The following is a 16,755-nucleotide window of genomic DNA, read 5'->3' as shown; positions in this document are numbered from 1 at the left end:
AACAGCAATGGCAAAGCCTCACGCCATGTTTCTCCTGAAGGCCTCCTAGGGTGCGTGGGCGCACGCCACCCATGTCATGGTGGGAACCTCAGGGGCATCCCCTTGAGTGACGTTACGCCATCCGGGTAATTAGCCTGCCCTTCGTTTGCTAGTTATCGAGTTAGCAAGGATCGTGAATGGATGGAAAGCCTCCGGTCTGAGCTACTCTGCCGATCCTTGCTGCCGCTGGAAGCTCTCTCTGCCCTTCGGGTATTTCATCTAACTTGGGTACCCGCTCCTCAGGGGCCCTTTGCTTTCTTTCAGGTGCCTTACTGGGATCAGGTACTCACTCCTCGAGGGCCTGCACTCAACTAAACTACTTCTGCCTGCTGGGATCTCCACCTATACAGCTACCAACTTAGTGAGTAATCTAACATTGTCAAGTCTGTCTCATCTACAGCTCTGCTGCACTGGGAACCTGCATCCGGATCTCCCTATACTATCTACGTGAGATGAGTCTGCTCTGCAGAGGGCCCCTGGACTGCTACTACCTCTAGATCACCTCACTACTACCACCTCTGATGGTATCTCAGCTGTATAATAAAAGACAAATCTCTATTTGCGTGTCTAGCCTAGTACTGTGGTTCCTCAGGGGGCTCCTCCCCATGGCCGTGGTCATCTCCACTGTACCCAAGAATCTACTCAAACACCTCAAAACCATAACACCATGCTTCCCTCTCTATTCCTCTGTCCCCTGCCTCCCAGGTTTAGTCTTCCTCTCCTCCTCCAATCCCTAGTGCTCCCAATCTTCGCCCCCTCATATCCCTGGTCACAGTCCAACATCTTTTCTTTGCTAACGTGATTACTCCAGTCGTCGTATTAACAATGCACAAGTTATGTTGCTCTTACCAGTTTTAAGCTAATCAGCAATACCCAGGACATCACCAGCCCCGCTGTTAATCATAGCTTTCAGTACCACACATCTAATACAGTGTACTGGATTGCCTTAGTACTAAGTCTTTGGCCAATTGCTCTGCTGAATTTTGCTGCCATTTTTTGTACAATTTGTCAGAGATTCCTCCATTTCATTTTTATTCATTTATAAACTGCTTTTATAAGTTATGAAATCCATCTGCTGTGCTCTTGTTGGATTAGGCAAATTCCAATACAGTATTTCTGCATCACTGCCTTACAATAGTATGGCCAACAAAACTGAATCTGCTACTGTAACTTTGCAGCTGTTTGCCACTGCTCTCCAATTCTGCCAGCCTAAACACCTTTATTTTGCCAGAAATACAGCAAGAGACAAAATGATGCTGCCCAGACACTTGGCACTATAAGAACTTGGATCTCTGTAAATCTTCACACTTCTCACTCTGAGGTTCAGCTATGAAGCAGGGATTCAGTGTCTGGTCCTAGGTTCAGCTCCAAAAGTAATGAGACAGGTTAATATTCTTGGTATGAGACTGTCTAAGAAACGGGCAGAGTCCCAGTTAGGTATAGATGCTTTGCGCTATGTACAATCAGCCCACAAAGGACGGGTCTCGTTAGCCAAGAAGGCTAGTGGCCTGTTTTTCTAAGCACCTTGCCGCACATTACTGCCATCAATCATGTTTTGTCCCAATGAGCAAGTTGTTTTCAGCAAGAGGGCCAGAACCCAGACAATAGCTCCTACATCAGGAGGTGTAGAAAACCGAAAGACAATATGGGAAAAGAAACAGTAGCAGCTTGGGCAAGGAAGAGTGAATCTCCCCCCCCACCCCATGCATTACCTATCCCCCTCCCTGCTGCTCCACCAGCAGTAGAGGTGGTTGGCAGGAGGAAGATATGCATCATAGGAGAGGGTGGGAGGGAGAAGCATGTGCACAAAAAGGGATATGGATTATGGATAAGGAAGTACACAGAGGGGGGGGGGGAAGGTTGAAAGTGGCCACCAGCAAGATACATAAGATAAAACAAGCCTAGATTTTTATGCACACCCGCACAAAAAGTTCTCATTTATGTTAATAAGTCATAGCTCTTCCTCTGCCTTTCTAAAAAGGTTAAAAAAAATAAGGAATTGGGTAACCTCTGGCTAGAAATTACATCTAGTTTCTTTCCTGCATGTGCATTCAGTCTACAAGTACAATTAATTATTCTCCCTTTTGGGGCCAAGATGGCGGCGAGAACAGACCAAGTTCTAAACACTCTCCTAAAGTTACCTTGTAAGATACCTTCTAAAAGAAAGGGGAAAGCCCATGGCTTTCCCCCGGAAATTTCTCTCCCATGTGAACAGCGTCTCATCACATCGCTCGTGTCTGGTATGGCAGTGAAAGCGGGGGGAGTCTGTCCTCGCTACGATGACCAGTGAGGGAGCACCGAAAATCGCCAGGGGAAGAAGTAATGCTGAGCCGCCCCCCCCCGGATCAAAGGTTACCACTCGGACCATCTTCCGATTTTCCACTCCGGGCTGCATTGCTGGCTGATGCCAAGAATGCGACTGCAGAGGGGGCAGAGGGGAGCCCTGCTGTCAGCATCTCCGCTTACTTCGGGACTCAGAGTTTACTGCCTTTGGGTTTTGCAGCTTCTCTAGTTTCTTCCTCACCTGTTGGGTCCCGAGAGAAGACCACAGCAGAGACTGTGATAACTATTCCAAGAGCAGTTTCTCCTGGATTGGTGGGTGAGTTTTTTCATCCCCCACCTAAACCAGCGATTATCACCTTAGATGCCCTGTGGGATCTAACAGTAGGATTTTGATCCTCTGTGAAAGAATGCCAGACTAATATTGAGAGACTCTGACAACAAAGGTTGACTATTGACTAAGTTTGAAGGCAAATTTGTGATTTAAAATCTCAGATGGCAATGTCTGAGGGGGGTTACATCTGAAACCTAGAATTGTAATTATAAGTTGATTAAAGATTTAGGGATTTGTTCTCGAAGGCTGGAATTTCTGGAGAACTATACCAGGCATTTAAATCTTCGCTTCCTGAATTTTCCTAGAATGTTGGGGGGAAATGTATAAACACACTCTAACAAAGTTTTTCCTAGAGATTTTGAAATTCCAGGCGGAGAATACTCTTAATAAATAAAGCATATTTCTTACCGGGTACAAGCAAAGATAAGGTATCAAGAGATGTAAATCCCGAAGTTATAGCTAATTCAACTCAATTCCTTGAGAACTCAACAGCTAAAATAACAGAGCGATCAACTCTTTTTGTTTCTTTTGTGTCTGAACAGGATCTGAGTGATGTTATGAAGAGATATTTTTTTAAATATCTCTGTTCCCTTTTATGGACAAGTTAGTACACATATATCCAGATTTCGCTAGAGTCACCCAAGAAAAAAAGAGGCGTGATTTTTTTGGTATGGAGACCTCAGGTTGTATCATTGGGGTTTTCCTTTGTTTTAAGATGCCCATGCAAGTGTGTAATCCGGGCTCAAAATGAATGTTTTGAATTCTTCCTACCAGAGCAACTTAAATCCTTTATAAATTCCAGGAGTATTTCATCTTCTTAGCCTGGGGGATATTAGATCCATTGATCCAAGTTATGAATCTCTGCTGTATGCGTTAAGCCTGTTTCTATTATAGATTTCTGTATGTACTCCCTTAATTCAGCCCTCTGTTTCTTTTTTGGAAAAGTGATGTATCTAAGACTGGTGATTCCTTAACTATATATCCTTATTGTATTTCAGGGATATCCCTTTTTGTTTTCTGTAGTAAGAACGTATCTTGCTTATATTTGTTGAAACTGAATTAAAAAAAAATAAATAAAAAAAGAATTTCAGAATTGGCTGTGAAATTTGCTTGATCAAAGTAGGCAAAATCTACAGGCACTAAAGAGCAAGGCGTTACACTCCGATTAGGAGTAATGTATTCCATCATGTCTAGTCTGTCCAAACTAGAATATTTAGTTCTACCCAGAAATTGACTCAGATATAGTATTTTCACGATGGCGTCCAAAGCGAAAGCATTCAAGGAAAACAGAAGTTGAAAGGACAAAATTGTAAGGGGAACATTTTTTATTGAACTAAACATTATACATGTTAACTAGCTTTCAAGAGCTGTGTGCCCTGTATCAAGTTAATGAATAATAAAGTTGGGGGGGTTAAATGGATTTTCTTCTACACCTTGTTTTTTTTATTTTTATTTCTACATATCTAAAAAGGCAGACTAACAGGGGGACCGGACTACTTTATTCAGGAAATGAAAGTGGTACCATACACTTAGATATTAAAGAACCTGCAAAAAAAATACTACATCCCATTTCCATGGGTTATAGCACATGCACACAGACAGCACAGCAGCTTCAAAAAGAGTGTGTGTGGCTTGCAGTTGCTCCTGGGTGAATGGGGAACAAGTGTGTTGGTATACACATCACGTTTTCAGACTCCTCCTCTCAACCCCAACCCCCTTCCACCATGCTGCTGCAGACACAGCAGGCATTAAGCGACAGCTCGCGGAAGGCCTGCAAGCTCCTCCCCCCCGTCTTCAGCTAGCAGGACCTTCGCTCCCCATTAGACATGTTCCCCCCATTTGCTCCACCTCTAGCAAATCAATCGGTGGGGCTTGGACTCCCCCGCTTGCCACCTGGGCAGTCTCACTGGGTTTTCTTCGGCTCCCCACTAGCACCACTCCTGCCTTCCAGACTCTTCCTCACTCTTCTGCGGGGCCAGCGTTTATATTTTCCCCACAGTCTGCCCACTAGTCCTGCCCGTGATGTCAGCATCTCAAAGAATTTGCTGATGGCCAGACCAAAAAAAAAAAAAAAACCAAACAAGACTTCAATTGAAATGTAATCACTGTTGCTAGCATGCTAGAATACAAGAAAAATGGTGACTAGGTGTGTTATCAATGCATTTATGAACTTGTACAGCAGAAATTCATTATGAACTAAACATCTGTTTCACACATTACAGCTTACAAAAATATAAAAAAATTGTAGTAAATACCACGTCACACATTCATCTATCTCAACCACACACAATCCAAGAATAGACAGTACATAAACGCTTATAACAAAGATACAATGTACTGCAAATATCACAGCTTATGTATAAGTGCATAACACAATTTAAGTATCATATACATATGTATGTACATACACACAAGTCCAGCTGGCTGACACCCACTGGAAATTCAGGCTAGGTTGGATTAGAGATGCTAAGCACGTTCCCCACGCAAACCCCAGCACCACCTCTGCACTCTGACCTTTAAGCACACGTACATGCGTATGCTACTCAGCAGCCGACAGGGTAGAACTGTACTCTAGGCCAAGTATATATACACATAATCATACACACACTATGTGAGATGATTCCATTCCTCCCCATGTTCTGGACTTGGCAAATTTAAATCTACACAAAAAACAAAACAAAAAAAAAAACCCAAAAAAGACCAACTAGCTGATATATGTAACTAGAGAGCAAGATATGCTAGTGTCAAAAAAAGAAGAGCACAATGAGTTTCTCCCACAATATATATATATTTTTATTTTACTAAACAGGAAAATAAGTAATGTATTATGTTTCCCTTACCTCTGATCGACCTTCATAATATGTTAATCTCGACTTTGTAAGCACAAAAAGCCTTTCCTTGTAGTTTAAAGGAGATGTCCTTTTCTTCTGCTGTGATCTTTTAATCAGAATCTCCTCAAGGATAATTTCCGAATTCATTTCGGCCTCTAGGTTACTCTGTCTCCTGCCATTGAAGATCCAGTCCTGAAATCTGAAGACAGGCAACTTCGGAATTCTTTCTAGAAAAAAAGGGATAGAAGCAATAAATACAGTAACTAAAAACATCCCTGAACTGCAGATTAGAGAATGACAGACAGACCGTCAAGTCTCTGAAGAGAACTCCATGTAGGTTATGGTACTTTGCTTTACCAGTTCCCCAAATCACTGACCTTTGAAGAACTGAAAGATATCTGAAGATGTAGTGTGTAATGACGTATGTACCTTAGAAAGCTCCTTTTTCGGGTATGTACCCCCTAACAGTGGGTATTTGGTGCTCAATCCATGATTGGAGCAATGCCCAGGCAGCCTCAAAAAACTTGGCAACCCACAAACTGTATTCCTTGGTCCTTAAAGATCACAATAATCTGGGATAAGTGGAAAAGAAAAAGTAGTGGAACTTACTCCTATATTACCAAACCCATCTATTTCACAATCAAGATTTTGCTATCGGCTATCAGAGACCTTTCAAGATTGGAGATCAGCAGGCATCCATACTATTGGTCAAATGCTCCAGGGAGGGACTGTCATGAACATGAATCACTTAACGGATAAATATGCCCTACACCCTATTAGCTTCTTAAAATGCCTATCTTGTGCATAAGCTGTCAAAGAGATCAGTAATAAAACAGAAACTGCGAGGGTCCCGCTCCCTTTTTGAGAATCTGTGCATTACAGCTGACACATTAACCAAGGGAGTCTCTAAACTGCACAGTATGCTTAAATATGCCGGATAAGCCCAAATTTACTCATATCTTGAAATGGGAAGCAGATATAGGGGAGTCCATTTCTGTTACACTATGGGATGTCCTTTTTCAGAGGGCAAGTAAGTGCTCCATTTCAGCACGCTTACAGGAAAATAGCTATAAAATGCTTTATAGATGGCACTTAGATCCGGAAAAACTGCATAGAATCTACCCCGCAACATCCTCTAAGTGTTGGAGGGAGTGTATCTCTATTGGTTCTCTTTTTCATATATGGTGGGAATGCGCAAAGATAGTTTGCCAAAAAGGGACTATTACACAGTGGTTGAATCAACTTTTTCAAGCTACCCTGTCACTGACCCCATTGTCAGCGTTACTGAATGACCCCCCAAAGGAGAACTAGAGAAATATCAACAGAAGTTATGTATATTTTGATACCATCGCGTACAAAGATTGCCCAGTACTGGAAATCTGCAGAAGTACCAGTATTGCGGGAAGTGGAAGCCAAAATACAAAACTTTGACGTTTAGATTTTTTGACAGCGGTGCATCACGATAAAGTAGCCTCTCATATGCAGGCAAGGTGTCCACTTAGCAAATGAGTATTGAAAGGCCTGGCCACTTTCACCCCAGTAATCTATAAGCTGTGCCTTCCCTTGGCTCTCGGAAATACTGAGGGGCTTAGGATTTTCATGCTACTAGGAGAAGGCGATATGACTGTCTCTTATGATGTACTACAATGTAACACCTTTTGTAAGTCAATCTTTAACGTAATGAGTAATGACCAACCATATGATAATAGTGAATGCTTGTGACTACCTATGGCATCGCTGGATCGGAATAGCTGTTACTGGCACCAGTATCATAAGATGGAAGACAGCAAGACGTACAAGCGGGAAAAGGGCGGAGAACAGAGTTCCCTAAAGCAGTACTATGTTAATGGCAGGAAAGAATGGACAATGTTGAAAATGTGTTTGCACTTATGTTTATTCATCCTTATTGTATACTATATAACAGTTTGGATTTTGTACTGCATATGAAAACTTTAATAAAATAAAAAAAAAAAAATTCCCTTTTCGGTAAGTTCAACTTCAAAGTTCCACACATTTCCAACTAACACTGGGCTATTCATGTGAGATGTATAGGAGCACTCTCTCTCTCTGCAAAGCTCCACTTAAAGATCAAAGCAATCAGAAGATCACAGTTTCATAAACTCTCATTTCACATTATATAAATAAGTGCTGCCGCCCTCAAGCATGATCAAGAAGAATGAGAGAGATTTAATACTCCTAATTCAGTAAGAGATACCTCTCACTGGGCACCTTTAAAAATTCAGTGTCGTGGATTGCTTTATGGAAAAAAAAAAAAAATGTTTAAGCAATTCTTTGTTTACTACTGCTCAGAGAACATAACCAAGCCCAGCAACTTCATACTGAAAATGCAAACCCATTCCATCTTAACACTTCCCTCCCCATCTGAGCATTTCAGTATCTAAATAAATGCACGCTTAGTGCTGTGACAGTCTATATACAGAATAGACGAATAGCTTCTGTATAGGAAGTTAAGAATCTGAAAAACTCCCACCCTATTACACTCCCCAGCAGTGATGACGTTGTGAAGTAGTAACTCGCAAGGCGAAAGCAGTTTTCTGCACTCAAGAGCCATATGAGCCGATGGGCCATTTATTCTGTAGAGTTTAGCTCTTGTGTTTCTTTTGCCTGTTTGTCTTGTAAGTCTATCTTGACTAGAACATAAGCGCCAGAGTACATAGGGAGGATAACTGTATAACTGTGCAGGGCACATAACCTTGCTTTGAAAGTTTGCACACAAGTACCCTAGTACTCAACCAGGACTGGGTTTAAGATTTTTGCACCCACAGGTACAGTGCAATGGCAGCACTCCTTTGAAGCTGTGCCTGCACACTGTCCTAAAGCAAGCAAAATCAGGCTCCTTATTGACCTGGATATTTGCAGTCTTTGTGCCCTAGGCAGCTGCCTAAATCCAGGCCTGGTACCCACACAAAATTACACCTGCTCTGAGTGTGTGTGTGTGTAAGTACATCTGCACAAATCACATGCTTTTTTTTTTATTTTTAAAGAAGTATCTAAGTCTTAACTCCACCTACACCCCCGAACACTTTGCATAAAAGAACACGCGAAATGGGGTTACATGTTTACTTTTATGTGCACTGAGCCCTGGGCTATTTTATAACAGCCATTTATATGCATAAAATGGAGTTTCATGCACATAAATAGCTTTGAAAGTCAGGTCCTATGTCTCTCTGTACAGCAGTATGTACACCTGCTATGCACTACCCAAATCATGAATAATTGCATCTCATTCACGGAGATATAAACCTCCGTCATGCGTGACAGAGATTGCTATGAGCACATTCAACTTGAACAAACTTATAAAACAGAGAACAATGGTAGACTGGGCCATGCAGTTCCTTTCTTAATGCAATACTACAGTATTCCCCCCCCCCCCCCGCCCCCCCAACACACAAACTCTACACAGGATCTGCTCTGCTGAATTCAGTCACTGTTTTCGATTCCACAACCCTTTCTGTGAAGAAACACTATTGCTAGAGAGAGTCTTCATCCTTTCAGCCACCTATCATGACCCTTTGTTCTACAGTTTCTTTCCCATTCAAACAAAAAAAAAAAAAAAGTTTGTTCCTTGTGCATTAATCCCTGAGGTATTTGAATGTCTTGACTATAATCTGTCCCATGCTTAGATTCTTAAGCTTATGGTGCAGACTCTGCATCATTTTGCTAGTCCTTTGCTACACTGCCTATAACTTTTTGGTGCTACAGCCTTTGTCTCACCAATAACCTGTACAAGAGTCATGCCACCTTTTTCTACCAGTTTTACCTCTCTGCATCTTAGCATTCTCCCGACTCTGGTCACTCTCTAGTCAGATTGTTTTGCTAACTTGGAAGTGATCGACCTGGGGGAATTCTGTGCAGTATTCCAACCCTGTGCAGAATTGCCATTTTCTGTGCAGAATTTGGTGAAGATGAAGAGCACGAGTACACATGCATATGCCCTGGGGGGGGGGAGTGAGACAGCATGTGTGAGGCTGTGTGTGAGTGTAGGTGCCAGAGAAGGAGCCTATGAAAGGTGACTGTGAAAGTGTGTACGTGTGTGTGTGTATGTGACTGCTCTTGTTTGTTTATGAGAGAGGGAGTCTGTGTGAGAGACATAGGTAGCCTGTGTGAGGGTGTATGCGTGAGAAAGAAAGGGAGGCTATATGGGTGTGTATGCAAGAGAGGGAGCCTGTATGAGGAGCAGTACTGAGGGGAGAGATACTGGCAGGTGGAGGAATTGGTGCCTGAGAGGGCAAAGTGGCCAAGGTGGTAAGGAGAGAGAGTAGAAGGGACACTTACAGTGAATTTCTAGGGAAATTCTGCATTTTTCAGGAATAAAAAAAAAACTTTTGTCTGTATTATATTTTAAATTAAAGAATGTCATGTATATTGTGCTATTTTGACCAATATAAAGTGTGCAGAATTTCCCCAGGAGTAAAGTGATCCATTATGGATTATCTTGTGCTTTCCCCTCCCCAGTTTGGGCTTATTAGTACCTACACCTTCCATGACATGGATTTCAGGTAAGAGTTTTTATTCTGTAGTTGCTTGTACACAAATTCTACAGCACAAATAAGTGCAAATGGAATTTTTTCTACTCATTTTAACTACAGAGGGTTTTACAAGATAGGGAGGTGTTTTCTCTCTCAGTTTCTGTTCATATCAACTTTAGAACCCTTAATTGAAAACATTTTTAAAATGTGGACACAAGCATCATGTGATTTTTTCAAGGGGAAATGACCTTGAAAATCCTTGTGTTTGCAGGTGACATGAGGATACTTTTATCTAATGCAAAGCAAGCTCTACCTATTGCACTTAGGACAGTATCTCAATATGGAAGGTTTTCTGTTTAAAAGCTAAAGTTTAAATAAATAAGTTGGAGGTTCTTGACAACTGATTTTAATGGAAAATCTAATCTCTGGGAAGGGAATGGGGTCAAAACTCCTCCTGGACTGTGTCAGGTTGGGGATATGTGGAGGAGCAATGGCTGCCCTGTGGATATCAGAGGGCGGGGAGTGGAGCGGTAGGTATTGAAATGGCTCCTATATCAACGTTCTGTAATTGTCTTTGCTTCTGGGCCAAATGTTGAGAAGCCTGAGCAGACATCTAGGTAGCTCTGTGAGGAACCTGTAGAGATTTTGGATGGTGGTCTCACCTGCGAGGACCATGGCTCCTGAGAATATGTCTGTAGGACTGACTAACTGAGCTCTGATTGCAGATTCCTGTGATCTACGACTCTGGACAGATCTTGGGAAGCAGGGACTTGCTTGGATGCATGACGTTTGTGAGTGGTGGAAGTAACAGGCTTAGGTAGTGTTGTGCCACCTGCTTGGAATGTTTTGAAGCAGCAGCTGCATGTGTTTTAGCCTGCTTCAATGACTTTGTTGCTTCTGCATCATCATGTGATGATGCTTGCAAGGCACCTCTAGGTGCATCACTTCAAGGTGAGCTACTTCATTGAGCATCTCGGTTTGAGGTGCACTACATCATGGTGAGTCGGTCGAGGTGTGACGCATCGCTTCGAGGTGCATTAGGCGCATGAAGTTGACAGTCTTGACAGATCCAGACATGGCTAGTGGCACCGTTTTCAATGAAGCAGGTATCATTGATTTGGAGTGCTTTCCCCTCAATTGTGTTGTCCCCGAAGCAAAAGCCTGTACATCGGTTTAGCCTGTTTGGACGAGGCTGTTCCCAACCCAATAGAATATGCTCATCTGTGCATCTTGGAATGCAATGAGTAGTGTACGAAGCATCTAGCGGAGAGGGCATAACTTCCCAATGATGCTTCTGCCTCTCGCAGTCTAGCAACTTTGGCAGATCGCAGTCGTTGGGTCCACGGGGACATCTTGCCACAATAGCTACAGGCTGCCTGATTGTGGTCCAGGCCTCAGCACAAACAATAGTAATTATGCCTGTCAATGGCAGACATATGTCTGCACTGATAGTATATAAATCCTGGAAGTCATTTACCATACATAATTAGCACTTAAAAGTGCTGTTTGGGATTATTGCTGTGGTGAAAAAAAGAGCAAGATCAAGAAAGAAAATTTGCGTCTCCACCATGACGTAGATAAAAAAAAAAAAAAAGCTGAGGAAACCAGAGAGTGTGACGATCGCGTGGGAACTGCTGCACATGAGCAGAGCATCACACCGCTGCTACTTTGAGAAGATTCTGGACTGTGTGCTGGATGAGGTCACCCAAATCAGTATGGCTAATGCAGCCTGCTTATTGATGGAAAAAGATTAATAAAGTTTAAAAAAAAAAAAAGTAAGAGACCCGTGCTTTTCAATATATTCATAAAAGATCTGGAAAGGAATATGACAAGTGAGATAATCAAATTTGCAGATACAAAATTATTCAAAGTAGTTAAATCACAAGCGGATTGTAATAAAATTGCAGGAGGACCTTGTGAGACTGGAAAAATGGGCATCCAAATGGCAGATAAAATTTAACGTGGATAAGTGCAAGGTGATGCATATAGGGAAATATAACCCATGCTATAGTTACACAACATTAGGTTCTATATTAGGAGCTACCACCCAAGAAAGATCTAGGTGTCACAGTGGATAACACATTGAAATAGTCTGTTCAGTGTACTGCGGGAGTCAAAAAAGCAAACAATGTTAGGAATTATTAGGAAGGGAATGGTGAATAAAATGGAAAGAGTCATAATTCCTCTGTATCACTCCATGGTGAGACCCCACCTCGAGTACTCTGTACAATTCTGGTCGCGACATCTCAAAAAAGACATAGTTGCGATGGAGAAGGTACAGAAAAGGGCGACCAAAATGATAAAGGAAATGGAACAGCTCCCCTATGAGGAAAGGCTGAAGATGTTAGGGTTGTTCAGCTTGGAGAAGAGATGGCTGAGGGGGGATATGATAGAGGTGTTTAAAATCATGAGAGGTCTAGAACAGGTAGATGTGAATCGGTTATTTACTCTCTTTCAGATAATAGAAGGACTAGGGGGTACTGCATGAAGTAGCTCTCCCCAGCGTTGAATTCTTATCAGGGGCGGATTGCCCTATCGGGGATCGGGCATCCCCCGGTGGGCCGGTCGCTCTAGTCGTATGGTCTGCAGAGCGCGGCTCTACCTCCTGGGCCAGCCTGGATGGTGAATCCCCGGGCCGGTCATCATCAGGAATCCACCCGATTCTTATATAGGAATAACTGTGGAGAGCAGTGTGGATTTCCTGTAATGTGGTGCATCATGAGAAATGTTTTTTTTCTTTTTTTGAACCAGGTACACTCCATGAAATTAGCATGTGGCACATTTAAAACTAATCTGAGAAAGTTCTTTTTTACTCAACGCACAATTAAACTCTGGAATTTGTTGCCAGAGGATGTGGTTAGTGCAGTTAGCATAGCTGTGTTTAAAAAAGGATTGGATAAGTTCTTCGAGGAGAAGTCCATTTCCTGCTATTAAGTTGACTTAGATAATAACCACCGCTATTACTAGCAACGGTAACATGGAATAGACTTAGTTTTTGGGTACTTGCCAGGTTCTTATGACCTGGATTGGCCACTGTTGGAAACAGGATGCTGGGCTTGATGGACCCTTGGTCTGACCCAATATGGCATGATCTTATCTGTTGAGAAACACTGACCTAGACTATAAGCATGCGTGTTTATAGCCCTCCGCATTATCATTGCCTGGTCATGCCTTCCCCTCTATGTAGCCGTATACCTCCTCATCATCCTTGTTACTTATAGGAAGCCTTGCAAGACCCATTTTTTCCCCTCCACTAACTTCATATGCTTGTTGGGGGTGGCAGACGTATGTAAACATAAAGACGTTGCCATACTGGGTCAGACAGCACCCGGTTTTCAACAGTGGCCAATCCAGGATACAAGTACCCAAACATTAAATAGATCCCATGCTACTAATGCCGGTAATAAGCAGTGGCTATTCCTTAAATCAACTGGATTAATAGCAATTTATGGATTTCTTCTCCAGGAACTTGTCCAATCCTTTTTTAATCCCAGCTACAATAACTGCTTTACTTACATCCTCTGATAATGACTTCCAGAGCTTAACTGTGCATGGAGCGAAAAATTTCTCCAAGTAGTCTTAAATGTGCTACTTGCTAACTTCTTGGAGTGCCCTCTAGTCCTTCTATTATCTGAAAGAGTAAATAAACGGTTCACATCTACCTGTTCTAGACCTCTCATGATTTTAAACACCTCTATCATACCCCCACCCACCCCACCCCCCACCCCCATCAGCCGTCTCTTCTCCAAACTGAACAACCCTAACATCTTCAGCCTTTCCTCATAGGGGAGCTGTTCCATCCCCTTTATCATTTTGGTTGCCCTCCTCTGTACCTTCTCCATCGCAATTATATCTTTTTTGAGATGCAGCGACCAGAATTGTACACAGTATTCAAGGTGCGGTCCCAGCATGGAGCGATAGAGGCATGACAACATTTTCTGTTTTATTCACCATTCCCTTCCTAATAATTCCTAACATTCTGTTTGCTTTTTTGACTGCTGCAGCACTTGGGTAAAGCCATCACAGATAGTGGGGAGAGGAATAGCATAGTGCCAGAAGGCCAGGTAAGTCACCAATGGAAGAGGGGTGGAGAAAGACCACAAGTCATTCGAACTAACATTTTCCTCCCAATCTTTCCCCTGCTCCCAGCATGGGCCACAACAGAAGGCTGTGTGATCAGCGTGCTGCTGCTAATTCTTCTGTTGCTGCAGATGTCCTGAAATAGGTGGGAGGGGGAGAAGATAGGAGCAAGTTGGCTAGCGGAGGGGAAGGTAGCGAAAAAGAAAAAAAGAGAAAGGAAACAGGAAAGAAAAAAGGAAATGGCATATAGAGGAGCAATAGAAGCAAAGAAGAGCAGGAAAGCAGGAATGACTGGCTGTGGGGGATGCATGTGAGAGGAATCTGGCTGCATGTATTATGAGAGGGAGGTGAAGCATTTATCTGTGTATGTATTAGAAATGTGCAGAGGCACAAATTTTGGTTTGTTCATTCATTTTGTAGGTCATCTCCATTTGTTTCATTAGTTTCAAATGAAAAAAAAAAACCCATTAAATTTCTCATTAAAAGTCAATGGGAGAAGCAATGCAGCCTATTTTGAGCTTCAACATTGGGGTTTTCTAAATCAATTCTAATGAAATTTTTGGGTAGACAAAATCAGAAAAAGGAAGAGAACTCTAAGGCACTAAGACTGTTGCAAAGTGGCACCAAAAGGAGCATGAATAGTCCAAGGAACCATTAAGGGCAAAAAGGCAGTGGCAGGAGTTCTCCAAGGCACTGTAAAAGGAGCAAAGCAGCAAGAGTGTTAAGACCCAAAGACAGCACAAAAGGGACAAAGTGGTACCATTCCCAACATACAGGGTCATTTTTCAAAACGGGATGGGCCATTATTGCATGCGTTAAGGTCTTATCATGTGCAATGAGGCCCTAATGCACTTGATAACGACCGCATCATGACGATAACATTTAAATGAGGAAAAGGGGAGGGATTTGGGCCCGGCTGTGCGGTGGGTGATACCGTTTTAAACATTAATCGCAGACAGTAGCGCAGGAAATAACCTTTTGCTATGGGGGTGATAGTGTGCACCCGGCTGCATCGAGGTGGTGCCATTTCGCCCACTGTGGTTGCAGCCGCGGGGCACACTATCACTCCCCCCCCAGCACCTATTTATAGCAGAATAAAAAATCTAGGTCATAGTGTGCTGTTTCGGTCAAAAAAAAAAGGCAAACTGAGCTGATGATTTCAATGAATTATCCACTAAGACACTTAAATCATTTTCCTGGGTGGTAGCTCCTAATATGGAACCTAACATTGTGTAACTACATCATGGGTTATTTTTCCCTATGAGCAACACCTTGCATTTGTTCACATTAAATTTCATCTGCCATTTGGATGCCCAATCTTCCAGCCTTGCAAGGTCCTCTTGCAATTTTATCACAATCCACTTGCGATTTAACTACTCTGAATAATTTTGTGTCATCTGCAATTTTAATCACCTCATTCACTGTACCCTTTCCAGATCATTTATAAATATATTAAAAACACCGGACCAAGTCTCAGGGATCTGTACATTCCACTATTTACCTTTCTCCACTTAGAAAACTATTTAATCCTGACATTTCTTGTCCATTAACCAGTTTGCAATCCACAAAAAGGACAGTCTCCTATCCCATGACTTTTTAATCTTCTTAGAATCTTGAGTGACTTTGTCAAATGCTTACTTAAAATCCAAATCTACCAACTCACCTTTATCCATATGTTTAACCCCTTAAAAAAAAAAAAAAAAAAAAAGTTGCAGATTTGTGAGGCAAGAATTCCCTTGGGTAAATCCATTTCTATCAAAATGTTTTGGATTTTATTCTTTATAATAGTTTCCAAGAATTTTCCAGGCACTGAAGTCAGGCTCACCAGTCTATATATTCCTGGATAACCCCTGGAGCCCTTTTTAAATAAATATTGGGGTTATAGTGGCCACCTTCCAATCTTCAGGTACAACAGGTGATTTTAATGACAGGTTACAAATTAAAAATAGATCTGAAATTTTTTTTTTTAGTTCTTTCAGAACCCTGGGGTGTAGACCATCCAGTTCAGATGACTTACTATTCTTCAGTTTGTTAATTTGGCCTATCACATCTTCCAGGTTCATCCCCCTTGAAAACCATCTCCGGAACCAGTATCTCCCCAACATCCTCATTAGTAAACATAGAAGCAAAGAATGTTTAGTCTTTCTGCAATGGCATTATCTTCCCTAAGAGCCCCTTTAATCATCCAACTGTCCAATTGACTCCCTCGCAAGCTTTCTGCTTCAGATATATTTTTAAAAGTTTTTTTTTTTTATTATGAGTTTTTGCCTCTACAGCCAACTTATTTTCAGATTATCTTTGCCTGTCTCATCAATGCTTATGCTTTTTCTTATTTTCTTTAGATGGATCCTTCTTCCAATTAGTGAAGGAAGGGGGTTTTTTTGGCAAACACACAGTCTTTCACCTCACCTTTAACAGGGCCATTGCTAGCTTTTGCTGCCGTGTGAAGAAGTACTGTGCTCCCCCACCAATTCATTCAGTGCCTGTCCTGGGCCCATCAAATAAAGCCCAGCTCCATCCTGCAATCTATATTTTTAAAAAACTGACATGCCTCCCCCCAGAATCCATGGATAGGGAAGGGTATTAGGTATCCTAGGCAAAGCTTTCAACCTTGGGCACATACCATCCCACACACATTCCCACACCTTTTACAGACAAATTATACATTTATAACATTTTACATGAAAAAAAAAACACCCCA

The 16,755-nt window shown here is 42.1% G+C and overlaps 1 protein-coding gene across 7 annotated transcripts in view; it reads right to left on the bottom strand.

Moving 5' to 3' along the window:
- The window catches only part of TEC (tec protein tyrosine kinase), a 218,450-nt gene that overhangs the window by 155,729 nt on the left and 45,966 nt on the right, over positions 1 to 16,755 (bottom strand). For 5 of the 7 annotated variants that reach the window (XM_029588129.1, XM_029588112.1, XM_029588121.1 and 2 more), the window contains exon 2: positions 5,494 to 5,711. In XM_029588129.1, coding sequence (XP_029443989.1) covers positions 5,494 to 5,631 — 138 coding nt within the window. In that variant the 5' untranslated portion in view covers positions 5,632 to 5,711. Of the gene's footprint in view, positions 1 to 5,493; positions 5,712 to 16,755 lie in introns of those variants that run through there. The other 2 variants (XM_029588139.1, XM_029588151.1) reach the window with 2 other exon arrangements.

The sequence above is a fragment of the Rhinatrema bivittatum genome, chromosome 1 (genome assembly GCF_901001135.1).
Source record: "Rhinatrema bivittatum chromosome 1, aRhiBiv1.1, whole genome shotgun sequence".
In the NCBI taxonomy this organism is placed as follows: domain Eukaryota; kingdom Metazoa; phylum Chordata; class Amphibia; order Gymnophiona; family Rhinatrematidae; genus Rhinatrema; species Rhinatrema bivittatum.
The sequence above is the reverse complement of the archived record's forward strand: the minus strand, read 5'-3'. Positions and strand labels throughout refer to the sequence as shown.